The sequence below is a fragment of the Ostrinia furnacalis genome, unplaced genomic scaffold (genome assembly GCF_004193835.3).
Source record: "Ostrinia furnacalis isolate ACB-3 unplaced genomic scaffold, ASM419383v2 OfSCF1098, whole genome shotgun sequence".
Taxonomy (NCBI): domain Eukaryota; kingdom Metazoa; phylum Arthropoda; class Insecta; order Lepidoptera; family Crambidae; genus Ostrinia; species Ostrinia furnacalis.
The window spans coordinates 1,082,676-1,101,133 of record NW_021131337.1 but is presented as its reverse complement, the minus strand read 5'-3'; the positions used below and the strand labels follow the sequence as shown (position 1 = coordinate 1,101,133).

At 36.6% G+C, this 18,458-nt stretch overlaps 3 protein-coding genes across 3 annotated transcripts; 2 read left to right on the top strand and 1 right to left on the bottom strand.

Moving 5' to 3' along the window:
• The first annotated feature begins 361 nt into the window (after window positions 1-361).
• Window positions 362-1,132, top strand: LOC114351166 (3-oxoacyl-[acyl-carrier-protein] reductase FabG-like). Its single transcript, XM_028302251.1, has one exon. It carries the CDS (start codon window positions 362-364, stop codon window positions 1,130-1,132), a length of 771 nt encoding a protein of 256 aa, XP_028158052.1.
• Window positions 1,133-6,920: 5,788 nt separating this feature from the next.
• LOC114351155 (DUF1676 domain-containing protein Osi18) lies at window positions 6,921-8,835 on the bottom strand. Its single transcript, XM_028302239.1, has 3 exons — window positions 8,305-8,835; window positions 8,083-8,229; window positions 6,921-7,146 (listed from the first exon to the last, which is right to left on the bottom strand). The coding sequence occupies exons 1-3, from the start codon at window positions 8,786-8,788 to the stop codon at window positions 6,965-6,967; spliced, it is 813 nt and encodes a 270-aa protein (XP_028158040.1). The 5' UTR covers window positions 8,789-8,835; the 3' UTR covers window positions 6,921-6,964.
• Window positions 8,836-15,336: 6,501 nt separating this feature from the next.
• LOC114351158 (golgin subfamily A member 7) lies at window positions 15,337-18,024 on the top strand. Its single transcript, XM_028302241.1, has 3 exons — window positions 15,337-15,646; window positions 16,354-16,506; window positions 17,038-18,024. The coding sequence occupies exons 1-3, from the start codon at window positions 15,494-15,496 to the stop codon at window positions 17,215-17,217; spliced, it is 486 nt and encodes a 161-aa protein (XP_028158042.1). The 5' UTR covers window positions 15,337-15,493; the 3' UTR covers window positions 17,218-18,024.
• The last annotated feature ends 434 nt before the right edge of the window (window positions 18,025-18,458 follow it).

Genomic DNA, 18,458 nt, shown 5'->3' with positions numbered 1-18,458 from the left:
ACAGGAGTACAGGACGTCCACTGCTGTAATTACTGAATGCCTCCCTTAAATGTTATCATATATTTTCGTATTTTTACTACCTCATATAGACCAAAAAAATAAATGCAGTTAGAAGGTATTGTTACTTCAACGACGCCGATATTATGGTCGATATTTGGAGGTTTGACCCTATGGTGTTATTTACGAAGTCACTTCCTTATCCTCAGCAAATCCGTAAGTAATACTTAGGTATTACTATAAAAGCTATGGCCAGACATCTCATTTAACATTGCACCGTTAATTTTACACCTATACTCGTACTTACTTACCTAGTTGTCAATCCTATTATAAAGTTATTTTTCTCAAAGCCACTATAAATATAATGGACTTCAATAACAAAGTTGTTGTAATTACCGGTGCCAGCTCTGGCATCGGCGCCGAGTGTGCCCTGCTGTTCGCGAAGGCATCCGCCAAGCTCGCGCTGGTCGGAAGAAACGTTGGCAACCTGATGAAAGTCGCGAACTCGTGCAAAGATTTCACATCGGAACCTTTGGTCATTGCCGCGGATCTATGTGTGCAGGACGACGTTAAGCAGATTGTCAACAAAACTCTCGCCCATTTCGGAAGGCTTGATGTGCTAGTGAACAACGCGGGGATCATGGTTCTGAGAAGTATCGAAGCCGGCATCGACGCATTCGAGGAAGTCGTACGAACAAACCTGTGGGGGCTTTTTCTTTTGACGGACCTGGCCATGTCGCATTTGATCCAAGCCAAAGGAAACGTCGTTAACATATCTAGCATGCTGTCTTCCATGCCTGTGTCCATGATGACGGCTTATTGCATGTCTAAAGCGGCGGTGGATATGTTCACTAAATGCGCCGCCGTTGAGTTTGGGCCCAAAGGTGTTCGAGTCAACGCTGTGAATCCCGGGCCAGTGAAGACGGCATTAATGAAAAATGCGGGACTTAATGAAGAAGCTAACGACTTATTTTATTCCACACTGGAGTCGGCGAGTCCTTTAGGAAAAGTAGCATGCGGCAAAGATGTAGCCGAGGTCGTGTTGTTTTTGGCGAGTGATAAAGCGTCCTGTGTCACTGGAAGTTGCTATCAAATCGATTGCGGAGCAAGTATTAGGGAACTAAGTATGCTTTAAAATTAAATTATAAACAACTGTCCTCATCATAGGTTGTCTGGTAGAGATCGCTTCATAATGATAAGACCGACTATATTGTCGGCTATTTGGTGTAGTGGTTCAGAACGGACTATTATGCCGAGAGGTCCCGGTTCGATTTCCGGTCGGGCAGAAATTGAAATGGTGCATTTTAATTTCTGTGACGGGTCTGGGTGCTGTTTTATGCATGTTTTTAAAATGTTCAATCGTATAAAAAAAACTAGACCGTGAACATACCTTTTTTCCACTTTTTAAAATAGGGCCACCTATTATCGGGATGAATTCGCGTTTGATAGAGTCATGTTCAATTAATCATAACACCTAGATTAAGTAGCTAGTTGATTTAACTTTTAAAGCTAAGCCATACTTATCAGTTTTTAGGTAATTACTAGTGCATCTAAAAAATGGAAAAAAAAGGTAAGTTCACGGTCAGTAACATTGAATTTAAAAAAGAAGCACAAAAAACTGTACTTTTTACGTTTCAAGTGTTTCTAAAATATTTAAATGGGAGTTTTTGGTAAAATTTTTGATGTCAACTTATTGCTTACTTTTTTAGCCGTCGAACGAACTCACCTTTACACTTATAGGTCCTGTACATCAAATCTATACTTAATATTATAAAGCTGAAGAGTTTGTTTGTTTACTTGAACGCGCTAATCTCAGGAACTATCGGTACGATTTGAAAAATTCTTTCAGTGTTAGATAGCCCATTTATTGAGGAAGGCTTTAAGCTATATACTATCACGCTACGAGTAAGTACCTAATAGGTGCAGAGCAAAAATGAAAAATGTTGCGAAAACGGGTTTTCATGCATACGAAGTCGCGGGCACAGCTAGTTAATCATAATATTCAACAAATTACTTGCTCAGTGACAGTGATTCAACTAGCAGCCGCCCGCGATTTCGTCATATTATTTTCAATCCTTTAATATTATAAATTCCGTTCTTAGTGGATGTCTACACCCTATAAGGAAACCTACATGCCAAATTTCAAGTTTGTAAGTGTTAGTTAGATAATACCGGCCGGCACCAATACCTATCAATATTGTAATATTATAGCCTGACCAGGAACATAAAAACCCTGGCATAGAGGCGCGTCAATTGCATTTGATAGTGCAACACTGAGTACAGTCGTACCTGTGTTAAATTAATAGGCTAACTTTATGTATCAGGATTCAGGATTTCGGGCTATTTTGATATTTTCATAAATTAACGGAAACATATTATTATAGGTAATCTGGTTTAAATAAATTAAATGAAACCATCAATCGAGCTAGTAGGATTTATTTTATTATTCATCAATAATCAAATTCAGAACTTGAATATTCAACTGCAATGTTTGCTCATGAACGCTTCCAACTCGGTACTTCTTTCCCAATTCCATAAAATTCAACACTTAGAAAGTGACAAAAAAATTTAAAATAGGTAGTTGTAACAAACCACAGCTAATTTTCATAGTGGACTGTACTATGCGATAAACATGTCAGTCAATTTGACAACCTTTGTCGGAAACATTATTCAATGAAAATATTGTCCGAACCCTTAGTATTTCTCTTCGACAAATACTTTAACACATTGTGAACCACTTTTCTTTCACGACTATAAAAAGATTTCAGCAATTTAATTCACAAAATCAATTACGCACATTTAAAATATAGTTTGTTTACACTTTGACAGCAATAGACTGACATGCAAGGTGACATGTCAATGAAGTTTTAAGTTACTGTTGCCATTAAAAGAAATTAGTACCATTAGTTTTCCGCAACATGGCGAGGGTTTTTATGTTCTTGGTCGGGCTATACCTTGACAAACGTTTAGGTATTCAGTTTGGCAAATTGGCATTCTGAGTCAAATACTTCAGTTTTTCATAAATTATGCTATAAAAATTTATGGCTTTTAAATAATTTTTGCCAGGGGGGACAACAGTCCTCAAATCATTATTAAAAATCTAGTCCTGTTGTCTCCCCTAGCCAGGGGGGACAACAGGATTTCGAAATCCTGTTGGCTCCCCTAGGGGGCCCAACACAGGGGGGACAACAGGACTGCACCTTATTCCAGTGGATTTGTCGATAAAATTGATCATCTAGCTAGTGTGGTAAGTATATCAGAGCACCCATAACACAAGCATATAATTAAATTATTATTGCTTACTTTGGCTTTGGGGCTAGATGGCTGATGGCTCTGTGTGAAAATGTCCAAGGTTTATTGTGCCGTCTCTTGTGAAATTATTAAAATTAAAATGTATAAAACAGTAATCCAAGTGTCCAACGTATTCGTAAAATATCATCACAATAAGTAGGTACGTAACATAATATAAAAACCCAAACATTGAAACTAGGTAGTTGTAGTTAGGTATAACCAGGGTCGGACTGGGCCGGAAGGGCCCGGGTGGCTGATAGCAATCCCGAGGCCCGAGACTAGATCATGGTGATGGGATACTATCGAAAAATACGGAGATACACAAATTGAGATAAACAAACTGTAAAAAATTTATTACAATACTAAAATAAAGTAAAATAATAAGTAGGTATAGGTGTTATTTTTTATACTGATCATACTTTACCAACNCCCTACTATTAGGATAATAATTATATTGTAGCCTAAGGTCTTACTTGGCTATTTCTCATAATACGAATTATATTAGCCTTCGCAAGTCCTAAACCTGTTGCAAGTTAAAATGTATTTTTTGTAATGTTTGTCACTAAATTTTAACTTGCAACTTGCTATTAAATTCTGTGTTTAATTTAATCACATAATTCAATCATCAATTTGGCATAACACAGTGGCATTTGCCATAAGATTTGTAACTTAGTATTATTATAACTTGCACTTGCCAGTATATCCTTATTATGTATTATTTTTCATAAAAACAATTAATGCTAAATAAATGTTTAGTTGATGAATAATTTTGTATTTTGATTTTCACCTGAGTCTTCCATTTTGATTTACGAAACCTACGAAGCTTATTTCCTCAGATGGCTGTTTTCCTTTACATGGTGGAGTCACAACATTTTTTTATGCATAACAAGGCAGTCTAGGATTTTACATAATGTTCGCAAAAATATAGAGCAATTCACGAAAAAGAGCGATTTGCATAACTTTAATACAAGAAACAAAAATAAACTTGCCGTTCCTTGCAGATTGCATAAGATTGGTAATTCATTTATGGGAAAATGTATTAAATTCTTTAATAAATTACCACAAACTGTTGTAGAACTACCCATTCATAAATTCAAAGGACATATTAAAAGTACCTTAATGAAAAAGGGCTACTATAATGTCGATGATTATTTAAAAGATAAAAATGTTTGGGATGCGTTACCGCCTAGCTTGCATAAATATTTATAACTTTGTACATTTTAAAGCCTGTAAACCTTTGAAAAAGAGGCTGACAATAGTGACTGAGTTTCTTGCGCTGCTTCTTCTCAGCACTGTGCACTGGCCCATTGATTGTCCTGAAGCAGTGTTAGGGTTAATACTGGGACTTGTAATTAAGTGCTTTTTTAAGCCTATCTACAGAAATAAATGAGTTGTTTTATGAGGTTTTTTTTATGAGAATTTAATATGATTAATATCATGTTCTCTTCCATCAAAAATACCATCTAGATGAGTATCGGGCGAGCGCAAAAATTACGTCTCGCGAAATAACAGCGCTGCAGCGCACTTGAGAAGTGAGTTCTTATGTAATTAACGTTAGCGGGGTATACAATATGTAATACATGGGAATTATAAAGACTTTAAAATATTAAATTAAATATTAATAAACGAACTCACTTCTATCTATTGTGCGCTCTTATTTCCCAAAAGGTATTTTTTGCGCTTGACCCGATATCTACAGTTGGTATTGTTGATCGAAGTGTTTACTGAATTTGTGAGCTCACTAGCGATGTTTTGGAAGTTAAAACCAACAAAGCTATCGATGCAAAACATGTAGCAACCACTATGCGATTTATTCAACCGACCTGCTATTGCCTTTGGACTTTGCATATTGCCTGTACATTCCATGTCGTAAGTACAAGTTTTATCAATCGAAAAAGTTGTTGACCCATTGTTATTATTATACATGGTGGCTTTGCATTCAGTATCCAAATTAATCGATTTACGCAAAGAAAACATTTTATTTCAATATTTAATCAATTATTTTTATCCGCTGCGCGCGGTTTCAAAATTGGCACACGTGGATAATTAGCTCCGTTTTTATAGAAAAATACATACATACACTGTTAACAACAAAGCGTAATAGACATAATGGTAGGTATGCGAAAATAAGTTAAGGGCACCCGCGAATTAAATTTTAGATTATTTTTTTCGCGAAAAATACCACGATTAAAAATAATTAATATAAAGCAGTATTGTTGTATTGTTCTGTAGAGCTTATTAAAAAAATTTGGATACTGATTACAAAATCACCTAAACAATTGTATTATAGCTATTAATTGTTTCAGTATTTATCTAAAATATATAATTTGTAACGCGACGTAGGTACTTTTGTTCCAGTTATGATACAGTTTTCTAATAAACTAAGTGAATAAATACTGTACTTGAATCTTATTGAAATTATGGGCTAAAACTTCGTCCATCAGTCATATTACTGAATACATTTAATAATTTGTTATGTTTACCTACTAACTATGTAGTATATTGTAAGTATATAAATATTTCAGATACCAAATTTCAGGGTACATACAAACAGAAGGATAAAGAGAAACACAGAAGACAAGTTCAACGTGTTGCTTAATCTATACAAATTTAATCCGCTAAGACACTCGAAGGTATTCGAAATGTTTTCCAATAAAATTCTCCTGCCGTATAAAGACAGTGGAGGGATCTACAACGACGCCTTGCATTATAATGAGAATGAAAGTATCAAGGAAAAGCAAACGCGAGCTGACGTGAATCTTAAGAAGATACAGGATGCAATACATTCTTCACGTGCTACCAGCAAACGAATTGGTAAACCGGACTTTGAGGTAGACATAGATACAGTACCAGAGAGATTCTCCAGCGAACTGACAGTCAAGGAACTAATCAAAGCCGACCTTTTAAAACCTAAACATGACGCGTTCAAAGATATTTTCGGTCACATTGTAGAAAGTAATGAGACAGCCGGTGATGTTACTCATGCCCCGGTCACGAATACGTATGATAGAGCGTTAGATCTAATTCCTACAACAGTTTCACAGTCGGTTAAGGTTGGACCGATTAATTTAGATAAAGATAATTATAAAGTCTATAGAGATGATGGTGTTGTCGTTATGAGATAGATTTTAAGAAGATTTTACTATATCTGCTATCCAAGTGACTGTAGTATATGGATATTTTTTTAATTTGATATTTTTTATTTCACAAAATTAATAATATTTGACCTTTTAAAGGTAGCAGGAACGCGCTGGATGCAGGCCGCTACCGGGCGATGAAGGCCTATGTTCAACAGTGGACATTCTGTTGCTAAAATGATTACGATAAATCTTTGACCAATAGGATGGGATAGGTAGGTCATGATAACTTTTAGTATAATAAATTATTGCACTCCACTGACAATCACAGGGCACTTGACGCTACTTTCATTATTTTGTTTATCATTTACGTCAAGCCCCATTTAGATTTTGGCTCTGTTTGCACGAGTTATTTATTCTAAGCTTAAAAATAACTAAAGTCCGTTTCAAAATACAGCAAGGATCTCGTATTTTTAAGAGATTAAGGCGTAGGGCAATCAAAGAACATTGTTATGAAACTTAATTTATACAGACTTTATTTACAGTGTAGAAATAAATAAATAAATAATTTAATCGAGGTCCGTAAGTCTTGTGTCGTTTTAGAGGTGGCCCGAGTAGGCTATTTCTTGGGCGTCTTCGTAGGATCTGGCTTGGTAGGGACCGTGGGCATCCCACGCGGGGGCATGGTGGTCTACGTGGTGTTCAACGTGGTGTTGCGGGTAGTGGATCACTTCGTAGTTCACCACCTTGGGCTTCGTGAATTTGAAGATCACCATGGCACCTGCGAAGATGTTACACCGTCACAATCCGTATTAAAGTATTAGTAGAGACGCTAACCTTACTAATAAAAAGTTACACGCTTACTTAGAGTAGGCGCACACCGTTGATTTTTCGTCGGCCGATAGTTTAGTCGGGCAGTTGATCAGTATGGGCATGTATGGGAGTGCGCACAATACGACGAATCGATTTGGCCGATTCTTCATACAATTTAAAATCGGGCACAACTATCGGCCAACTAAAAATCAACGGTGAGCGCCTACTCTTACGTTGCAACGCAGTTATGTGTGCGTTGAAGTATGGAGTTTCATACAAGTAATACTGACCGCCTTAAGTTGATACGGTTACGATCCCTTTCCAGGTCGACAAGTGTGCTACGTCCTTAAAATGTTAGGTACATGCTTGTTGAACTGTTTGCTTTGTTCATAATGACATTTTCGTATTAACCGTCACTATAAAGTGGGTTCACGTGCATATAACTTTTATTAGTTAGAGGGATATGCCCGTTTACACCATCGATCCCTAATTTTTAAGTGACCCCTATGTAAACTAAATTCATATATGTCATCATAGGGGTCACAAGGGGGGGTAAAAATTAGGGATTGGTGGTGAAAACGGGCATTAGAGTAAATCCTAGGTAGGGGATTTGGACTTTTTAAACGTACCTATCTTACTAACATTATTAAAGCGAAAGTTTGTGTTCTCTTTCACGTCAACAAGATCAGTTAAATTTTGAGAACACTACACAATAATTATGTACTTACTGTAACACAATAAGCAAGCAAAGTTTTTGTAAGTATGTAATTAAGAAAAATATAGCTTGGACTGACTTGACATTATTACTCGTAGTCTTTTTTGGTAATGATAATTGACTTTTGGGTTGAAAATTTTCTCATTTCCATTACCGTTTAAAATATCAAAAAAATATGCAACAACTTACCGGATAAAACAAGTGAGATTAGACCAAGGGTCAGGGCCTTCCACGTCTTCAGGGCGATCAGAGCAAGAGCCAATGGAACGAGCACGGAGGCCTTGAACTTCAGTCCGAGGAGGAAAGGCAGCAGCACCTTCTTGATGAAGCCGTGCTCTGAAAAATGGTAATTAATACTGTAACTACTATAACACAATTTAAGTCCATAATGGAAATAGAGTATAAACTAACTGCTCTTAATCCTCAAAGGCTTGGGCAGCTTGATCTTCTTCTTCCTGCCTTCGAACTCCTCAACCTCTTCTTCACCATCCAAAGGCATGTTCAGCTCCGAAGGAAGGTCCACCAGCAAAGACCTTGGCACGTATTCAGAGGCTGCACTGTTCGTGATCTCAGCAGGAACTTTAACTTTCACAGAATGGGTTTGGAGGAACCGGTCTACTCTGTCCACAATTTGTAGCGCGGGCTCCAAAGCCATCCTTGGATCCACATTGCCGTCTTCTAAGACAGCCGTCTTCACGATTGAGAGGTTATCCGTGATTTTGATCTCGTCGTCATTCGCGACCGCTGACATCCACTGCAGGGCTCGAGGTTTCACACATTCCACAGAATATTGACTGAGGCATTCGTTGTAGACGTTCCGTAATAAACTGGAGGCGGAGTAGGTCTGTGCACTGGCGAAGGCAGCTATGGATAATAACACTATTAACTTGGCCATGTTGTCAGACGGCTGAGCTCTTGCTGCCGTCAATGCTGCGGTCACAATGTATGCTATGGGAGTCCAGGGCTTGGTATATATACGAGCATTAATACGTGAGCTGACATCGAATGCGCTGGCCATCTTCGGCGGCGTGTTTCGCCCGCGTACATTTTAATCGCGAGGAAGCAATGTATTGGAAAACTGACACATTGTGCCATAAGACTTGTGATTGATTAACGAAGAATAAAAGTTCAACTCCGTCAATTTGTATAATTTCATTAAATATTACGTGAATTTAATTAAATCAAAAAATACTATGCACCAATAAATCCACGAATTTCTGAAGAGGGCGAATATTACCCTCAGCTCTGCAGTCGGGTAATTTGAAGTATTAATTATAGCTACATAACTAATTAGGTTGGGATAGAGCCTATAAGTCTAATAATGTAGAGTCGTAGAGGGTAAAGTAAATCCCATCAAAAACAATACTTGTCAAAAAAACAAGTCTCGCAACTCAGTTGTTCTACGGTAAAAAGTTGTGAGATCCATGTAATACCAAGTCCAGGCCAGGAAATCTTTAACGTTTTACATAAATATATTGACTTGGCCATCGCATGAAAACACGTGTAAATTAAATTATTTAGTGCGTTTAGTGCAGATGTCCAAGGATTCCATAATTTTTGAATTGATATCTAACGCCGTGTGGTTTAGTAGTAAGGAGTTGAACTCTTTCCACTTGGAAGTACTGGGTTTGATTCCCAATTAGGGACGTGTACTTACTTATAAAACTGTCAAATCAGAGAGTAGGATTGTTATCGCCCGTATTAACCAGGGTGACACACGAACCAATCACATAACTCTATTCAACGCAGTGCGTTCGATTTGCTGCTTCACTTAGCCAAGCATCGTTTGTGAATAACACGGGCGTTAGACAATCTTACTGTTAGTTGTTGTAACTCGACTACTGCTGTATTATTGTCCGTACTACATACTCATGAGAGCTTTGAAGAGCTATTAGTAGTGCAGACGACAGCACATCAGACTACACATTTTCGTTGCAAAGTCGCCTTTATCGCAACTACGTAAGATACCACAATGTTTACGTTGACGTGCTTTCGACTGCATGGACCTATAAAAAAAGTCGGACGGAGTCTCATCAACAAAATACTGTGACATTAGGATACACCAGCTTGCCTGTACGTACAGGCCGGCACGCACACATTCACACCCTGTTACACCACTTCGAGAGCAAACTTCACACAGTTGACACATTTAAGCAGCGAAAAAACAACACGAATACGACATGTCTTGTGTGATGAAATTGTGTAAAAACCGTTCTGTTCGAACAAACAAAAATTAAGGAATCACATTTCACAGGCAAAATAATAATCCAATCACTTATTTCCCGACATTAAAATATTGAAATTAATTGAAATCAAACGTCATTCACTCGAAAAAATAATACGTCAAAGACCAGTGTTCTCAGTTATTTACGTGGGAAAATTACCCGAAATATGGGAAATTAATAATGATTTTAGGACTTTTTAGTTATGTATTACGCATACTATGGAAATAAAATAATTTATCATAATAATTGTGTTTTAATGGGATATATTTTCATAGGCAAATTTGATCCTTCCCAAAAATGTGGAACTGCGAAATTCAAATTTTCTTACATTGATTGCAAGTCAGTGTCAGGTTGTATGTTAAAAAAAATCTATCAGAGATAATAATAATATATTGATGATGCATAAGATTATGATTATAATGTACACAAGATTCGTAATTTGTAACTGCGTGAATTATTTTTGATCAACATTATGTACATACCCTGACACACTGACTTGCAAACAATGTAAGAAAATTTGAACATTGAAAATTTCGCGCCTACCTCAACGCATACACCTTTCATCCTTTTAAAATGGCACGGAATAATTCTGTCTACATTTCCAAGTAACATCTGCCGATCTATGTTTTTCTTAAAATAAATGGGTAAAATGTTTTGGCTAACATGGCATCCCTAAATTCACTCACACAATAGACAAACGCCAAAATTTTGCGTCACAGTTTTGTTGTAGCGCGAGTTCCGTCCGCCTTTTTTTATAGGTCCATGTTCGACTGTACTTACCTATGTGACCATTGGCGTAAAGGCTTGGGTAGGCTAGGGTTTAGGGTCTTAGGGTCATAAAGTATGACTATTATTAGATTTACTATTTCTAAGATTTTTTGTGGAGGGCCGTAAGTTATCGGCCCACCCGCTATAAGTATTATAAAACGTGAATAAAATGACATAATTTACTATTCATGAGTGATGTGCTTTGAAATTAGCTGCTTGCTTCTTCTCAGCATTGGCCCATTTATTGTACTGGGACATGTAAAAGTTTGTGGGTTCTATTCCCGCCTTAGGCAGTTCGATTTTTTCAAGTTATATAATTTTCAAATTAGTTTGAGATGCGACTCTTAACGCTAAAAATGAAATAACTGTGTATGTAAAAGTACTTTTTAAAAGCCTACTTGCATATGTAAATAAATGAGTTTTAGGAGTTTTTTTTATGTTTACAAAATTTAACTCTGTGGCAACTGGCAAGTCATTGAACTTTATTTGTATACATTTCCCCATACTACGCTAGAAAAAGGCACAAAGCAATCCATGGTAGCCTCTCCCAAAACACTACAAAACAAAGATGTTCCGATTCTTTTACCATCATCATTGTCATCATTTCAGCCACTAACGTTACTGTTGAACAAACCCTTCCCCAAAGGTTTCCAGATGAGCCGTTTGGTGCGTCTTGTATCCAGCATTTTCCTACTGTGTGGTAGATAACGTTGCCGAAAGCATACTTGGTACCTTTATGAAGTCATCTGTCCACATACACGCCTCCACTCCAGAACCTCTGCAGGCAGCATCAGTGACTTTCAGTCTGCGTGCTATGTCAGCGACTCTAGTTCATTTACCGCTTCTTTCAGCCTATTTCTGCCGTTTCTTCGCAGCACCAGACCATAATATTGTCCTGAAGTGGTGGTAGGGCAAAGTATTTGGGAGATATACAAGCGCCTTAAGCGCGTACCGGAAAACATAGCGTGGGACGTCCACAGGAGGACCGACGACCTCATAAAGGTAGCAGGAAGACGCTGGATGCAGGCCGCCACCAACCGGTCATTGTGGAATCATTGGGGGAGGCCTATGTTCAGCAGTGGATGTCCTATGGCTGAAATGGTGATGATGACGTACAAGCGCCCTAGAAAGGGCGTAAGTACTGAATAAATGATTTGATTTGATTTCAGCCAGCAATTTCGTTAAGTATAACAAAGGAAAGTGATCTAACGAATCGAGATCAACAATTGCGTTCGCATTCCTTACGTAAGAGCGTTCATTTCTTATATTTGACATTCCGGTCATATATTTAGTGAAAGATGTCGCTACAAAACGGATGCGTGCGCGCATGTCTCGAATCGCAATTGGCGCCTTGGACTTGGGTGTGTAAAGGCTTAATAATAAGTGTTGATTGGCTAGACGATCCTTCATTAACCCACTGTTGAAGAAAGTGCTGACCTTTATACGATTTTAGATCGTTGCATCCTGGTTTTCTATTGTCCTTTTTCTACGGATCTTTTTGGTTGTCAGCGTGAACGGTCAAATTAAGTCATTATATTCACTTAAAAACCTAGTTAAGGTACTTTATTAAAAATCTACATAATATTTTATTATTATTTAGACACAAATTGCTTTTACAATTTTTATAAATATTATGATCCCATGTGGGTGAAATAACGACCTCATAAAAGGTAGCAGGAAGGCGCTGGGTGCAAGCCACTGCCAAACGATAATTACGGAAATAATTGAGGTGGCCTATGTTCAGCAATGGATGTCCTATGGCTGATATGATGATGATGATGTTTATGATCCGTTCTCTATAGCGCTAGTCAGTCAAGCTGTCGATCCTACCAATAAAACTATGTCAACACATCATGACGACCTACAAATCTTTACAATGCTTGTCGAGTGACCTTGTTACAGCCTGTATACTTACCCCCTTAGGTACTAATAAAACTTAGGCACGCACCCGTATGTGCTCCCGTTACGGTGTTTTAAAGTGACGTTTAGTATGGAAAAGTCATTTTTAAACAGTGTTCAACAACTGTGTAACTTTTTATTAGTAAGGGGGTTAATGAAAGAAATTAGAAAGAAAGAAAGAAACAATAATATTTAGTCCAAAATCCTTAGACTACAACATCATTTAATTATAAATACCTACTTGTACACACGACACCACATCAGGCTACCCTTTTTTGTTGCAAACTCGCCCCTATTACAACTGCACAAGAACCCACAGTGGTTAACTTGACGTGCCGTCGTCTGTACATAGCTACTCGTAGTTTGTTTAATGAACCAAAATGGCAGCCACTCGGTGCATTATTGAGTCATACAAGATACAGCCTAAATACGCTGTCATCATCTATCTAGCAATAATCTCCGCATCCATGAACTCCGCAGGAGGACTACCTTCATTTAGGAGGCAAAAGGGAGGAGGCCACACTACCTACCTAATTCCCCATGCTCTGGTCAGGGGCAGTAAAATTATGCTCGTGGACCCCCTAGGGGTCGCTGACCACCGATTAAGCAACACTGCTCTAAGGCATCAAGTAGTCTTATAGCACTGGCCAGAGGTGCCTGATGATGATACCACAGATGAGAGAGTATGTCTAAAAAGACTGTAGGTAGGTACTTAAAAAAAAAAAAAAAATTTTAATAAACTCTGACGTCACTAAACATGTAAAATTTGATCCATTGATTAACTACGGTAGTCCTCGAAACTATTCAGGCCGATTTCGCTGCTGTCGTCGTCCTTTGAATATTTAGCAGTAAGTAGGTGGAGTCCCAATGCCTCCGTTACAACTCATAACTCTATAAAAAATAGTTGCCACCTCTGTGGTTTAGTGGTCAACCTGCATCCCAACGGTCCTAGGTTCGATTCCATTTGGGGTAAAATTTTCTGCTTCATATGTGATGAAAATGAAATCATCTTTCTTAACCAGTTTCAAGTTAACGAGGTGAATATCACCACTCCTTTGGCTGGTGGTTTCTAGCGCATAAAATGTTTTCAGATTTATTTTTGTACCTGAAACGATGCAATGCGCGCCAAACCTAATAATTTTAAATAGTTTTTTCTTTTTTTATTTTGTTTTAATAAAATAACATAAATTATTGTTGTTTGTTTTTTTTTTTATTTGGCTTACAAAACTGGATTTCTGAACGACATTGTCTATGACAGGAAGCGAGAACCATAAACAATAGACAAACGTCAATCACATCCATCTGTGATCACATCAGCTGTCATTCACGCACGCTCCGTCACGTCACGAACGAACGAGAACTGTGTCGCGCGCTTCAGCGGGACCATGAAGCTACAGATAAAAATGGAGGGCAAAGTTGGGAACAAAACTTGAGTCAAATACCTACTTATCTCTATCTCGCTCTCTGTGGGCCGACCTCTCTTTTTAGTGTGAACTGTAGTATTGCTATCTTCTTATTTAAATCTCCTTGTAAATTCTTCGAAATAGCCAATTCACTAACCAAATAAGAAGTTAAATAAATAAATTATTAATATTTGAAACTTAGATTACCTAGTTAAATAAAAAATCACAAAATTGTCGGCCATTTAGGCTTAATGTGTTGGCGAATCAGGGAATTACAATCCCAATTTCTGAGGTATCGGTAATGTGGCAACATCGGCCGAATCCGGCCCATCATGGCGGTTGTTTACTATGCAGTTGATTTCGTTTGAGATTTTTCAAGGGACGTTATCATTGTTTTGTCTGAAGAAATGGTGCAAAATTGTATAGTGCGTGGTTGCGGTAGTTCGTGTTATCCTGGAAGTGATATAAAATTCCACGCGTAAGTGTTTATTTCGTGATTTCTGACAGTGGATCATTGTTAACATATTTCTTTGTATTTTCACAGTAATTACTTCCTAAAACGTTTTACCAGTATTTAAACTTATTATTAAATGTTACATATGTCAAGAAAAAGAAGATTTTACATTGAGTTTCATTGACTTTGAGCAAATTTAAAATTTTTGTTTCTATAAGACATTTTGAAGTAGTATGACCATATTGAGGATATATCTGGGACTTTCTGTGGGACCTTACTTATCTAATTTTGCATAATGTTTTCTACGGCCGTTTACTGTAATCAATCCATATCCAAATCCGTCTGTCAACTGCCAAATTAAAATCTGTTTTCTATCAAATATCCACAGTTTTCGATGCCTTTACACTTTCTTAATGTTGTAATTCATCTTAAAACAAAAACATCGAAAACCTTTTTTCATAATCATATTAAGTGCACTTTATCAAGACACACTGTTTAAACGTAAATCAGTCGTTGTCGTCCTGAGAAAAATAAATAAAAGGTTACCCTACTTAGAAAGAGAGAGCCTGCCCACAGAGAGCGAGATAGTGATACATAGGTTGTGCTTCAAGTAGGTATTCTAAGTCTGGCCTCCATTTTTATCTTTAGCTTCATGAGCGGGACAGTCCATCCCAAAAAAAAAAAAAAAAAAAAAGAGAACTGTGTCTCCGTGCTCAATTTATGTGAATTTAAACCGTGAGATCAATCTATTGCCGTAAGGTTTCTCTTCGTATTTCATCTCCGAACTAAATACTATGCTTTACTTGTGATATAAACCGGTTATTTGGTGTAGCGACTGTGTTTGTGCAACAATGGCTAATAATCGTATTCCGTCGGGTCCCAACACTCCTGGAAGCACCCAGACGCCTACGCAGCAAGGTGTGAAGATATTTATACAAAGGGACTACTCCGAAGGCACAGCAGTGAAGTTCCAGACCAGATTTCCGCCAGAACTCGAAGACAGAGTAAGTGAAAGCGCCCAGGGCGTTTATCCCACAGTTTTGTTTATCGTGTCAACTGAACTTTGACAGGGACATTGTAATCGCGAATATCCTTGTTGATGTATGACTGTGGACGGTTTTGAGAATTTCAAGGCAATTATGAAGACAATTAACGTTAACTGCCTCTGTAAATCAGAGTCAGAGAATCAGTTAACCTAATATTGAGTCCAATTGAATAATTTGATAGCTAATCTCATTTTATCATTGAACTTATCTCTCATGTTAGTTTGGAATGTTATGCCAAGATTGGTTTCAGTGTAAACTTATTGCATTGCAAAACATTAAGGCTGAGCTGCACCACATAACTTTAACCGTAACTATATGATAACCAGTGCTTTTTGTATGGAGTTTGACAGATTTTTAAGGTTGTTAAAGTTAAAGTAAGATGGTGCAACCCAGTCTAAATTTACCACATTAACTTAATTTATTTATCACATTGTCCTGTTCTAACAAAATTAAAAGTTATTTTTGAACTTGATTTACTGTTTCTTTGACCAATTTCATTGTTAGTTGCAAAACAAATATAAAACATGCTATAATTAGCTTAACCTCTTCTTGAATTTGCTTATCATCAAATTTCTATGATATAAATTATAAATAGTATCGACACGTTAGAATTAAGTTGTATATCAACGTTTTTATGTCAACATGTCTTCAAAATATATTTTCAGATAGACCGCCAAACGTTTGAATACACGATGGAGAGGTTGAACGAACATTTTGACATGGCCGAGACAGCAGACTGCAGCACGTACTGTGAGGGTTGCCTCGCTTGCCTCACCGCTTATTTTATTTACATTTGCACAGAAACACACTATGAAAAGGTAAGAAAAATTCAAATAAACTTAATTTTTTTGTATGTTTAATTTTGTAAATTATAAAATTATCTTACATTTTGATAGAATTTTATATGACATGTCTGGTGTTAATTCGTTAGCAGTCTTTTTATTTTAATATAATCATATTCACCTTCATAAGCCAAAAATAAGTAGGTACCTACGAATCCTGTGATATGAAGATTCTTTGTTAATGACTTACACTTATGGTATTAAATAACATTAATTTTGATATTGTAAATAATACCATCTTAATTTCTTCACTCTTATTTTAATTAAATTTAACTATCCAAGAGACAGTAATAAATCATCATACTACAAAGTTGCTCACTTCATAATAATAGATAGGTACCTAAAGATGACCTCATCATATTGGGTGAAGCGACCTATTCTTGTTACTATAACCATCATGAGATTTTTATGTCTCCCAACTTCTTAAGAGTTACCTTATCTAATCTTGACACAACTTATTACTATTTTCCAACCAGAAACTAATATGAATATTATGTTACATTTCAGCATTTACGGAAAGTATCAAAATTCATAGCGACACAGAATGAAAGAATTTACAATCCAAGAGGCATACACATCACCGACCCCATACTAAGGGGTTTGCGAGTAATTGAGATAACGGTGATCGATGTACCGAACTGCCAGAGTCCGACAGGTAACTCAACATCAACTATGAGGCACACTTGACCACCACACGACAGCAGGGAATTCTTTATGTAACAAACACGTTATTGGTTTTAAAAACCATTGTATCGTGCGCCAGTGTTATTCTGTATCGATAACACGACCAGGACTTTAAATTGAGAGATTGCGATGGACTAGTGAACGTATAGAATTCTTCCTGCAATAAGTCGGAATAAGCTGATGTGAATGTGGAAGTCGAAATATATGATGTGAAATTTTCTTGATGTCTAAGTTTTTTCACGGTGGTTGGTAACATGATAGGTTAAAGCATGTTTAAGAGTTTGACAAATGAGATAAAAGAGCCTCGAACATATCTTGTATAAAACAGTTGCTTTTTCTGGAATCATTTCTACCGAATCAAGTAGTGTTGTGAATAAAATAATCATGCTATGAAACTAACTACTGAAAGCTACATTTATTGGAAGTGTCTATATGGGAATTGTTCTTTTAAATGAAAAAAAGTGAACCTGTATTTCATACAATACAGCTTTCTTTCTTCACTTCACTTTTCTATAGCTTCAAAGTAAAAAAAGCAAGTAACTAAGTAATGAAATAAACAATTTTTCTTTCTTTATATCAACTGATCTAGCTCATCTTTCATTTGTCAATCTCTTCAGTGCCAGGCGTTATAGCCTTCCTTATTTTGTATAATTCATGGTGTTCAATGTCATGTTGATCAGATATGTTTAAATATTCTTGCGTATACATACCATTAGGCTCTTAAGTGATGGAATCATGAAGAACTGCGTTTCAAATGCAGCACATTATCTATGAGATGTTAGTTCTATACGTAATAAACTTAATTGTGTGTTTGACTCAAAAATAACCAATTTTGAATAGTTTAAACATGTATATTTCTTTAATAAATAGGTATTTTATATCTTTATAAATTAGTGTAAAGGTTTATTGGATTAGTAACATTGTTAATGAGTGTTAATGAATGTGATTGATTTTGTAAATTAATATGAAAATTTATAAGTGAATTCGAAAGTCTTATTGGTAGTAAAGATATTATTCTTACTATAAAGGCATGATGAATGAAAAGAATTTATATAAGGATATTATGATGACAAGTCATAAAATGCTTTGGTTAAATCTGTGGTATGCTTGTGTGTGTTTGGCCATTAATATTGAATTAACCGAAAAGTTTTGTAATTTTTTACATTAACGTAGCTTACATTTTAACTTATTAACCTAACTTTCCGAGTTAATTCACGAGTTATGTAAATCACAACTATTTTTAA